At 38.7% G+C, this 12,725-nt stretch overlaps 1 protein-coding gene across 1 annotated transcript; it reads left to right on the forward strand.

Moving 5' to 3' along the window:
- The first annotated feature begins 85 nt into the window (after nt 1-85).
- On the forward strand, nt 86-8,909 carry limk1b (LIM domain kinase 1b). Its single transcript, XM_076980211.1, has 15 exons — nt 86-540; nt 2,233-2,371; nt 4,617-4,726; nt 4,942-5,118; nt 5,215-5,320; nt 5,401-5,582; nt 5,782-5,968; nt 6,069-6,155; nt 6,233-6,364; nt 6,481-6,540; nt 6,701-6,766; nt 6,922-7,093; nt 7,203-7,258; nt 7,359-7,516; nt 7,608-8,909. The coding sequence occupies exons 1-15, from the start codon at nt 497-499 to the stop codon at nt 7,789-7,791; spliced, it is 1,860 nt and encodes a 619-aa protein (XP_076836326.1). The 5' UTR covers nt 86-496; the 3' UTR covers nt 7,792-8,909.
- Nucleotides 8,910-12,725: the final 3,816 nt, after the last annotated feature.

A 12,725-nucleotide genomic window follows, 5' to 3' on the forward strand; every position in this document is an offset into this window, starting at 1 on the left:
TTCCAGCTGGAGTGGAATTCCTTTGAAATGCCTCCGCTCTGACTGAGCTTGTGCACAGGAAGAGGGGTTCACAATGTGTTCTCCCTATATGCTCCAGAGGTCTCCAGAGGCTCTCAGCTATCAAGTGGGAATGCAACTCAATCCCGCTCGTCATTTCATGCTGCTGACCAAAGCAGTCTGGGGAAGAGGGGAGGCTAAAGTTAGAGGCAGACCCAGTGATTGGTTGGTGGGGAACTTGTTTTTTTCAGTCAAGGTGTAAGAACATAAGACGGAAGAGAGAAAAAAAGATCTCATGTTGTGCTGCTTTGACACACATATTGGCAACACTTCAGAAGGCAGATACATGTGGATACTCGGAATTCTGAAATATTTGGAGCTGTGGAGATCAGTTTTTCATACAGCCGGACTTTTCTGCTCACCCCTCCCCTGAAGAGAAAGAGACATCGATAGAGAGAGAGAGAGAGCAAAGTAACAGTGGTACTACTAAAATATTCACATGTCTAACAAGGACCAGCGTTATAGAGGGAAAATAAAAGCAAGGTAGGCTAAGTGTTTCTAACCTGTTATAAAGTATTTGTCTAAATGTTAGAGTGAAAGTGGTTTTAATGTGAGCGAGTCTTACAATATGCACACATGTTATTTTAAAAAACACTACAACAAAAAGGGGAAATTGCTTTTTGTTTCACTTTTAGCTTTTCAAAGCACACTAAACACTTAAATATGGAGAGTGATATTCAGGACGTTATTGCTATTGTTATCTATTATTACTCTATTTTTACTATATCTCCTAACTAAACAACTTTTGAATAAAGTATATTTCACATGTTTTACATTGAAAACAGATCAAGCATAACTCTTCACCCCCACCTCTTTTGTAGAAGCACAGAGATTACATCACATGCTCTCGGTTGACAGACTTTAGCTTTAGCTTAAAATAGGGCGTTTTCTGCTCTGTTCTGACTTTTTTTAAAAGGAAATCCTGAGGAATGTTAATGTCAGATAAGCAGAAATGGGAGGAGACAGATGACTTTTAACTTGGATTAACATAAAATTTTAAACAAATATCTGCTTCCACTTCCCTGTGGCTACTTTAAGAGTAGAGTAGAGTTTGAAGGACTGAAGCATGTAGAATTACAGGACTGTGTGGTGCAGTCTGCCTATCTGGGATCTTATCTGGTTTGTGTTTGGTTCAGGGATGGAACAAAAGAGTAGCAACATCTGTGGAACACATGGAATTATTTCCTGTACAGATGTGCAGTGTTTGTAAAACATCTTCTGGTATTGTCATGAATCACTTTTTAGAATTGTACTAAAAAACCTTCATATAGCCTAAGCAAAACATGGATGGATCTATAATTTTGTAATACGACTGACGATTCATTTAATATAATACATAATACATTTCCATTGTATTCATGTATATGAAAGGTCTATGGATAACACTCTGCACACTTTGTCCTTTAACTTATAAAACACTATCAAATCTATGTTTTTAAAACAATAAAGGAGTAAAAACAGAAAGACAAAAAAAGAACGAAGATTAAAAAAGATAGTCTAATAAAATAACGGCTTTTAAAATCTAGTAACAGTAGGTGCTTGATGAATATGAACAAGAGTTAAGAGTTCCACATCTCAGGAGCAGAAGCAGAAAGATGCTTCAACAGGTCTACTGAGAACCTTCAGGAAAACAGCACATGATGACCTCAAATATTGATTATTAGAATTAGAATATATTCTGCCAGGTATTCCAAAATGCACAAAGGTGCTAATCCATTTCAATATTTAAAAACAAGCAGACGAATTTTAAAATCTATTCTAAATGAGACAGGCTTCTAGTGTAACGAGGCTGAAATGGATGTTATATGCATCTTTCTTTTTGTTACTACTCTGGTTTCAACGATTCTGAATAATTTGCAGTCTGTGAATTGTGGTTATAACAAACCAGTGATCATAACCAGTGAATAATGTTAAAAATTCTATTAGCATCTCCACATCTTGCAGTTTGAGAATTGATTCTCTGTTATTTTTTAATTTGAACCAATGATCTGTCTGTCTGTCTGTCTGTCTGGTACTTCACATCTTGCTTATTCAAATGAGCTGATCATCACTTTGATATAAGCTTTTAATATAAGGTCCTCTTTCTCTATCCTGTGTTGCCTTCTGCAACCGTAACTGACTTTCAACAAATATGTTGCTGCAACAACTAACCGCAGCTTCTCACCCCCCCGGAAGGTGCTGTGAATGCAACTCTCTTCTCTCTAACTGGTACTATGAGAGGGATGGACAGAACTTCTGCAGGCAGGACTACTGGGCTCGCTTTGGGGAACAGTGTTGTGGCTGCTCCGATGTCATCACTAACGGCGTCATTATGGTGAGAGCACTCACTGCACAGATAGGTTACCTCACAGCTCGGAGGGAATCGCTGCCTGCCTCACATTTTGCCCCCTTGCGTATCAGTATATTGGGGCATACCATAGGGACTTAATGGTTGCAGGCCAATAGCTGACAAATGTAGGGGCCATTTTGTGAATGAGGCACCTTGCCGTTTTTGTGTTCTGAAAGCCTTGCTCATGTCTGAACATGTTAAATACATACTATGCCTTGATACACTGAAATGTAAACATTAAATGCTGGGTGCATATTTTCAATGTTCTTGAGATAATGTAAAATATGAAAAGCTGTGTGTCTGATACTTGCTTTTGCAAAAGTGGAACTGTTAAACATGATTTATACTTTTTTCCCCCCAAAAGACATATTTGTATTACTTCTGCACCACTTTATTAGGAACACCTGCACACCTGCTAATTTAATGTAATTATCCAATTAACCAATCATGTTAGAAAACATAATGCATTTAAAACATGCAGACATGGGTCAGAAGCTTTGGGTAATATTCACATTCATCATCAGAATGGGAAAGATATGAGAGCTTAGTGACTTTCACTGTAGCATGGTTGTAGATGGTCTGGTTTGAGTATTTCAGAAACTCCTGATCCCTTGAGTTTTTCACACCCACCCTTCTTTAGCACATACCCAGAATTGTGCAAAAAAACTAAAAGCAACCTGAGACTAGCAGTTCTGTAGAAACACCTTGTGGATGAGAGAGGTCACCAACTAGGAGAGGAGAATGGCCAGACTGATTCAAGCTTACAAGAAGGCTATGGTAGCTCAATCAACATTCTTTGTAAATGTCGAGAATGGAAGCTGGAAGAATGTATGTCATGTCAAACCTTGAAGTGGTTGGGCTTACACCAGTAGAAGACAACAAGTGGCTGCACTCATGTCGAAAAAAACAGTGATCTGGGGCAACAGGGGAACAGTGGGGGCATTGTCAATTTTATGTTGACAATCTTATCATAGCTACTTCCAGCATGACAGTTCAACATGACAGTTCAAGTCACATAGCACAAGGCAGCTCAGACCGGTTCCGTGATCATGATGACATATGAGTTTAATGTAATTCAGTCTGCTCCCGGGTCAACTGACGGAAATCCATTAGAGTACCTTGGCTGTGACAGAGTGGGGAATTCATTGTATGAATGTACAGCTGCAACCAGGGCTTAATTTGAGCCGGATCCTGCCGGGAACTGTTTAATTTTGAAGCGTTCGCTAGCTCTGGCGCCAACCACCGGCGATATAACACTCAATCTGTGTCCATTTTACGCCCCCCCCGCTCAACAATTTACGTTCGCCAACGCCACACCCCCCCTCGCTCAGGTTACAATGCGTTCCGGCAACGTTTGATTTACAAATTAAGCCCTGGCTGCAATACAATGTGATGATGCCCCCACCCTCAACTCAACTGTTTGGTTGACACAAACCTGCTGTTTGGTATGGAAATGTAATTTTAACTTTTCTGATATAAGCAACCATTCTATAAAAATTTCATTATTATTTCAAATATGCTCAAGATACTCTTGCCCTTAAAAAAATCAGCCCACTCAAAATGCAACAAATGAATATTAAGACTTGTAATAAATGTAACAGAGCTTAAATTAATATCAAGACTTGAAATTAATATAACGTATAACAGCAGTGATTCACTTTTCAAGTTAGCTATAAAGGTTCTGCAAACCACAAGAAAAATTGAGTGCTGTAATATCACCCTTTAAAACAAAAGCTTTAAAATACAACATAATCATTACTAATGTATTAGAATCACAGCAAATATATAATTAGCAATATGTACTGTTTTTATTTACTACTGACTACTCCTATCATCAGTCACATTGATTATGTTTATAGCATGAATTGGAGGCTACAAAAAGTTTCTTTGAGGCCACTTCCGAATTTCAGTTTACTATAATTTCTTTACACCTGACTGGACGGAGCACTAAACGTTCCTAATATTGCTGTGCGGATTTGAGCGGCGCTGTTTGTTACCCGATCCCTTCATGGATCTCAGATTACACATGGTGCCTCCCACTCTGACCTGGTCTCATTTCCTTCCATTCATTGTGCTGTTCCAGCCCGTATCTGGGGTGCTGATGTCACTACTGTCCTTTCACCTCCCAAATGCACAACCCCCACATCCTTCCTGTATGTCCCTTTATTGAAATTAGTATTAATATAAATCAGAAAATGGATTAAGCTGTTTGATCTTGTTCCTCTGACAGGTGGCTGGCACGCAGAAGTTCCATTCAGAATGTTTCATCTGTGAGAACTGTGGCATGTTTATAGGAGATGGGGATTCATATACCTTAGTGGAGCACTCCAAATTATACTGGTCAGTTCACAACCACAAAGTGTTAAAAAATCACTTTACCGTTATATTAGACTCATGTACTACCAAAGTTCATATAACTTTAAATATACGTATTACTGAAAAACAGACAGATTAGGTCTAAGTTGATGCTAATGTTTAAGTCCTAAATATTACTGTGTATTGATCAATATTGCTAAATATTGATCACTGGCTGATTTTCTTTGCGTCTCCCATAGTGGACAATGTTACTGCCAGACTGCATCAGTGAGACGCCCAGGGGAAGAATGTTCCAGGCTTCCTCATACAGTGGCATTGGTGTCTTTCCCACCTTCACTAGAGAGCAGGAGAGGTCTCTCTCTGAGTGTGGACCAGTGCCCCATAAGCGCTAACTGCCCTATTGTCAGAGTATCTCAGTGAGTCTGCCCAATACCCATCTCATCAACCTTATGTTCCAGTGCACTGGTACCATCTTGTCTAATTTTGAATTGTTTATTGCTACCCCGTTACAGATTAGACTCCAATACCATCAGTCCTGAGATGAAGGGAATGATTCATGTTGGGGACACAGTGCTTGAGATCAATGGAATCTCTGTTAATAACATTCCACTCGATGAGGTACGATGTATAATGAAGCTGTGTAAAACTCTGCTGCATAGTAGAATGACAAAGATAACACCCTTTATATGCTATCATAGCTTGACCTTGTGATCCACGACATTGAGACCTGCCTAAAACTCACTGTTGAGCACAACCCAAATGGCTGCCTTAATAAGGAAGATCCATTTGAACTGCTGGAGGAAGAGTCAGACCAACCGGGGAAATTGGACTGCTTCTCCCATCAGAGCCATGGCCTTCCTCTCCGTCCCAGGCACATTCTGTATGAATTTACCTAACACCACACCAACACATTGCACCATGCAAATCTGTTACAACAACATTGGCAGCATGCTAGCATGCTGTTGGACAGGAAAACAGTAAACACTGAATTGAAAAGAAAGAACTGTGGAAAATGTAAGCGTAATACAATGATAGCATCCTTTCTCTAGCGTTCACCCATATCCTGTGGCTTCCTCTAGGAGAAGCTGCAGCATGGAGAAAACACAGTGTTTGCGTCACCATCCACTGCTTTCTCAAAGAAGAGACATCAATCGCTCGGAGTCTTTGCGTGTCGATCCCGCCAACAAGACCCAGCGCATCTTCCGCCCCTCTGACCTCATATACGGAGAGGTGCTGGGCAGCGGCTGCTTTGGACAAGCCATCAAGGCAAGGAGGAACCAGCTGTATTGATTGAAAACTGATTAAGGGTCAGAGAGAGTGCAGCACGGCGCTACATTAAAGGCTGCTCCTACGTTTGGTTTGCCAGGTGACACACCAGGAAACAGGCGAGGTCATGGTGATAAAAGAACTTCTTCGTTTTGATGAAGAGACTCAGAAGACATTTCTAAAGGAGGTTTGTGACCTTGTGATTGGTTTCCTACAACCGATTTCTCTGCACGGCTGCAAGTGAATGAACTTCTTTGTTTCCAGGTGAAAGTGATGCGCTGTCTGGATCATCCAAACGTCCTGAAGTTTATAGGCATCCTCTACAAAGACCAGCGAATAAATTTCATTTCAGAGTACGTGACTGGAGGGACCTTAAGGGAAACCATACAGAAAATGGTCTGAATCTCTGATTTTCTTTTCTTATTCATGCAAATTCTGTCTTATACTGTTTGAAGATAAAACATTTCTGGCCCAGTACAAATAAATATGGTCATTTTATTTATATCTACTAGGGCAACAATTATCCCTGGAGACTTAGAGTAAGCTATGCTAAGGACATCTCCGCAGGAATGGTAAGCATAAGGAAGATTTACATCAAATAACTGTCAAAAGTGATGCGATTAATGTTCCATAAGTGAGTCAAATAGTTCAATAGCCACGACAATATGGATCCAGTTACTGTCCATTAACATACCAAACCTTCTCTCCTCATCTTCTGTTCTCGTTATTTAGGCCTACCTGCACTCCATGAATGTTATCCATCGTGATCTCAACTCACATAACTGTTTTGTCAGGGAGGTAAGGACCCATAACAGTAATTACCTAGAGCACATGCCTTGTGGAAATGTTTTGGACTTGACTACATCTAGAGTGAGACCACAATAAAGTTTTGGTCTAGTTAGGTGCAGAGTAAAATCAAATGTGGTTAAAATAGTCTTGGTCCACCTTTACAGAATCAGAGCGTAGTGGTGGCTGATTTCGGGCTGGCCCAGCTTGTGATGGAAGACAAATCCCAGAGACGGAATTCTTCTCCTGAACAAACATCTAAGCTGAAGAAACCTCAAAGAAAGAAAAGGTACACAGTGGTGGGAAATCCTTATTGGATGGCACCAGAGATGATCCGGGGTAAGACATTATGATGAATGCAAGCTTTAAAAAAACGAAAAACAATCTCAAACAAACCAAATAGATCCTACACAGTCAATTTAATTTATTTTCCTATTTTATCACTAAGGAATAAGCTATGATGAACGAGTCGACATTTTCTCCTTTGGAATCATTCTCTGTGAGGTACACTACTAAAAACTCAAATGAAGACAATTATCTTAGCCCACAGAAGAGAAAAACACAAACAAACACATCATATCTCAAAAATCATTTGTTTGCATAGGTTATTGGCCGGGTGTATGCCGACCCAGACTTTCTACCTCGCACTATGGACTTTGGCCTAGGTGTGAGTGAGTTCCTGGGCCGCTGCCATCCCTCAGACTGTCCACCTGCTTTTTTTCCTGTTGCAGCTCTGTGCTGTGACATGGAAACTGAAAACCGGTGGGTTTCAGTTCCTCTTCTCTTTCCTCAAAATGTTCAGCCAAACTCTCTTGTAATGCATGAGTTTTTGTTTGTTTGCTTGCTTTTCTAGTCCCACATTTGCAACATTAGAACAATGGTTGGAGAACTTGCTGATGCATTTGGACATTGGACTACCTCTGATGTCAGAACTGGATAAGCTGCAGCAGACCTTCTGGGATAACCATGGCTCGCCTCATCAGGCTAACAGTTGTCCATCTAAACAAAACAAGAAGCCCGTGACAAGTGAAGTGTGAATCATGCTGCCGATGGCTGACTTCAACATGAAGAACCTTACCAGACGTTTCAGTATCATTGGGAACCCACATATTGATCGTTTCCACTACAGCAATGGCATTTAATACATCAGCCTTAGTAATAGTGGTGTGGGTAGTGCTAAGTGAACAAATCTATCAGTTTGTCTGCATACTTTTGAGGCAAATACTAGAAATTAACAAAATAAATGTTAATAGCAGGCCTAATTGTGTCCTAGGGATGCATAATCATACTCTTATTTTGTCTAGCCATTGTTTTTGTTAAGTATTAAATACTGTGAATTCTCGCATACAACTTGAGGTAGGCTATACATTGTAGCAATTTGATATTTTTTTTTATGTTGTTTATGGCTATATATAATTTAATTTAATCAAGTATGTTTTTTTCCCTTTCACTTAAATACTATTATAAATTATTTTAAATCGTAGGACCCTTGCAGAACCACTCTGCCGATTTTCAGCATTTAACCAACTTTTGCTGAATCCCTGAAATAAAGAGGTTGATGATATCTGTATTTATCAATCTCTATTTCTCTATCAATTATGTAATCAGTATGACTGGTTCATATTATTAAATCTTTAATTTGAAATTTCAACTAATATTTCAACATGTGGGACAAATATGGGAATAAATGAATGTAGCAAATAACTACATTAAATTTTTATGAATTTATAATAGAGGACATTTAATGAAAACAATCCTCAGAACCTTCCAGAATGTAGACGAAGGAAGCGATCACACCAATCTCAGGGAAAATGAAAGATTTGATGAATAACGTCTACCAACGCAAAACCTATGTCATAATCCAAATTAAGGATACAATAACCAGCAGTCAACTGATACAAAGACTAATGACTACTGGTAGACAGACAAATGTCCCTCGGGTGGGAAACTCCCTAATGGGCCACACCCACCTGAGGAACAAACATAACAGGACAACATGGAATACTGCTGCTGCTGACGGGGGCGATTGGCGGGGGGCCTCCGTACTGTGACAAGATGTACACAGACCTAGGTTCACCTGAGTCATAGTACAAACATTTGTAATCAAAGTGATGAGTTGGTAGAATAAAAACTAATAAAGAGCAACTCAATGCTATTTTAAAATATCTTTATTCCCCTACTGTGTCTGCCCCCTTTTTCATGTCGAAGACAAGCTTCAACCCCAACCCAATCTTATTGCTTCCATTCAAACAACTATTAGTATGCAGTATAACTAGCCATACTAGGTTAGGTTTTCTCCAGTTACACTGGGGCATTCTGAACCACCCTATATCTGGTCAGCATCTGAATGTATTGGTTAGACCCACAGCTAATGTTCCTGCTATTCTGGAAAACGAACTCCCATACATATAGTAGGAAATGGTCAAGGGTCTGATTTTAGTTCAGTATGTTCAAATCAAGATATTGTTTTGAAAGTTAGCATGGGAAGAGTAACCACATTTTGTTTATAGAATATAGGGTCAAAGGTTACCACCATAACAGGCATTTTTTCACAAACACTTTCCAAACTTGTGCTAGAGGGTTGTTATTTGTTGACACGAATGGTTTATAGACTCCTTAACTGGAGACAGATGCTGAGTGTCACAAGTTCAGTGGTGAGCTGGAATGAAACTGGTCTTGAGAGTGTGCGTTCAGAGTATAGGATCAGCTCTGTCATAGCAATAACGAGAAAATACAATAACAACTCATTTGAACAACCCAACGACAGTAGTCAAGAAAAAAAAAAAACACAGCTACATTTATTAGCTTTTTGCAGAAGGAGATATGGCCTCAGTTGTGCTATATTCCTTAAAGAAAATGGTGTAGTTTCAGAAAATATTAATATGTGATTCAAATTTTGATCAACATTCCTTTGATCACTTGAGCCAGAATTCCAAGTCATTTGTCCTCCTTGCCACACTACTGATTAGTTAGTTTTGTCTTGAGCTCATAAACATTTTAAAGATGCTTTAACATTCAACTAACAATGCTGAACAGATTTATTGATGTCATCTGGTGCTACAAATACACCAAGGTGTATAATCTGCATAACTATGATATGCTTCTTAACAATATGACCAAATCATAACATATAGGCTACAATGAGAAATCAAGTGGGCTAGTTTCAGCACCTCGTGGTACAACACAGAATATCATGCATATTATCTGAGACATGTTCACATATGCTTATAAAACACTGTGCTAGTGTTTTTGTAATGGGGAAACAACTCTGAGAAGAAACGGTAAGGTCTCTCATGTGTTGGTGGCCATGTGGTGTAAGATCTCTGATGGTTAAAAGCCACCAGAGGAGGAAGATGGTTCACACAGAGAAGCATGAGGTGCAAACGAGGAACCATAAACAAAAGGAAAACAGATGCCTACATAGAGTGTGATTTGAACTGGTCTTGCAAGGGTTAACAGTGCATAGCACTGCTCACTATGGGGAACAGTAAAGAACTTTTAGTGTACAAAATCCCCACCCAAGATGCCGTTTTACCACAGAGACCACAAAGACCACAAAGACCACAAAGGCCCATCACTTGCAGGCAGATATCGCCTGCTGGTGAATTATTGCCACTACAGTAATTAGCAGTGCGTGGCCTCCCCCTGGTGGCCAGAGATGTGAACTGCAGGCAGCCCTTTACAGTTTTCCTGTTGAATAAAAATTGTTCACTATTGGCACTTTAGGAGTTATAAAAATTACTATTGTAATTAAAAATAATGCAAATCACTGAACTTCAATGTCAGACACCATGAGATCATAATTGGTTAATTATTTAATAGGCAGTAAATTACAAAACATACATCTTTTCTTGTAATACTTCATACATTATTTCCTACATCAAAACATATTTTTGTTGTGTTTATAAATTTATAGCCTACATTTTGAAGTCTATTTATGTTCTTACATTTCTATAAATATTAATATGATTTCATAGTGAATATTTAATTTAGTTTTCTTCCATCTTGTGCAAAACACACAGATATTAACTTAGTTAACATTGCCGATAATATTATGAATTATAGTGAATTAACATATTGAGGTATCAATATATTGAGGTTTGTAATATAGTGTTCTACAAAATATTTAATAGCATTTTACTTAATTTTCTTCATGTTGTCTTTGATGTCTACAGAAGCAGACATATTTAAAAATGTAAAGATGTAAATATCCAAAATTCCTAATAAATAAGCTCTGTGACTTGACTACATCTAGAGTGAGACCACAATAAAGTGTTGGACTAGTTAGGTGCAGAGTAAAATCAAATGTGGTTAAAAGTTGGATGTATTAATTACTATTTTTTTGTCTTAGGTTATAAATATGAAAGCTTCAGTTACCAGTCAGAAGAATTATTTTGTGATTAGTTGCACAGTTCTGGAAAGTGTATGGGTGGATGATAGACAACTACAAGTAATATTGGTTCTTGTAGTACAGTGCCCTGTGTGCTGCTTCGAGATCATCATTTCAACATTTGGAATAACGCACCCACAACCATTATTTTGAACTGCAAATTGTGCAACATTTATATTGGTGAATCTCAAGTTCAAGCATGAAGTTTTAAATAACACTGAATTAATATGTGCATTAACATTATCTTAAACATACATATCCATATCATAATGAAAACAAATCACCCCACATATTGTAGCAGGGTGATTCTGGATATGGATGCTGTTTGGATATTTTTTTAAAGAAAAAACCCTCAAACAATTTTATTTCCAATACCAAGTCAAAAAGCAATCCAGACCAAACATGGAGGGAGACACACAGACACTAATTTTAAACAAGCCAGAATAGCAACAAGAAAAATCAATACAAGAAAGGCTTGTTGTAGTCAATAACTCAGAGAGAAAAGGCAATACTGGCCAGAGTGTGCGGAGAGCAGGGCTCAGGTGATCCTAATGATCAGGGAACAATGATCTTGTTAGTCAGAGCAAGAACTTCTGGGGATTTCCTGTTGACCAGAGGGGTGACATTTTTGTGGAACCTTAATAATTTCTACAAAATTGTGGAATTGTGTTACTTGACATTTTTAAGAAGGTATGAGAGAAGATATTCCTGGTGTGGAAACAGCTTTGACGTCCATTCGTTGAATGAGTCAGCCCATAAAGCAGTTCCTTATGTAAAGAATGCACTAACCTTCATCACGCTCGTACAGCCAGCATCACCCCTCTTCACTCTCAGTGCGGCAGAAAGGCCGGTGGGTAAATTTTTTTTTGCTTTGGAAGGAGACAAGCAGAGGAAACACCGTGCCAATCTTGGCAAAGGCTGCCTGCCTCACCAAATAAAAAACTGGGTGAGAGACATGGTTTCTCTTATGAATTAGGCAGTAACACATAAGCATAAATAACCAAAATGAAAGATGGAGCACAGGAAACGTCTTTCTCCAAGACCACCTTGTCTTAACCCTCACACAAGTGTCACAATCAAAATCCAAAAAACACAATAAAGTAATGTTTGAATGCTTTAAAAATTCAAGTTTAAAAGTACTGTCTCCTCGTGAATGTATACTGGGCCTTTTCTTTCTCCAGAGACTGATTAATAGATGATCACAGGATCAAGATCTTTCAGTTCCCAGAATGTGAGGGTGAAGTCTTTAGGAGCCAGGACTTTGAAATTAAGGGTTTTATTTAGACGTTTTGTAGGACTATATCTGCAAAGTTGCATTCAACTCAACGTTTTTGTCACTTTACTATAGGCCTATTGTGAAGTATAATTGCAAATTACATTGACCTACATTCCCTCCGCCTGATGCTGATTCTGCTGGTGCTAACTGGCAACAAAAAAATAAAAAACCCTTCTGGAATTAATTAAAAGAATTTTGCAAGTCTGTTATGGTTTGAAGCAAAGATCATTCATCTAAGAGAGCAACAAGAGACGTTCTGTTCTGAAACATGTTTTTGCTCTGTGTGTTTCTAACCCCGTCTAAAT

This window comes from Brachyhypopomus gauderio, chromosome 18 (genome assembly GCF_052324685.1).
Source record: "Brachyhypopomus gauderio isolate BG-103 chromosome 18, BGAUD_0.2, whole genome shotgun sequence".
Lineage (NCBI taxonomy): Eukaryota > Metazoa > Chordata > Actinopteri > Gymnotiformes > Hypopomidae > Brachyhypopomus > Brachyhypopomus gauderio.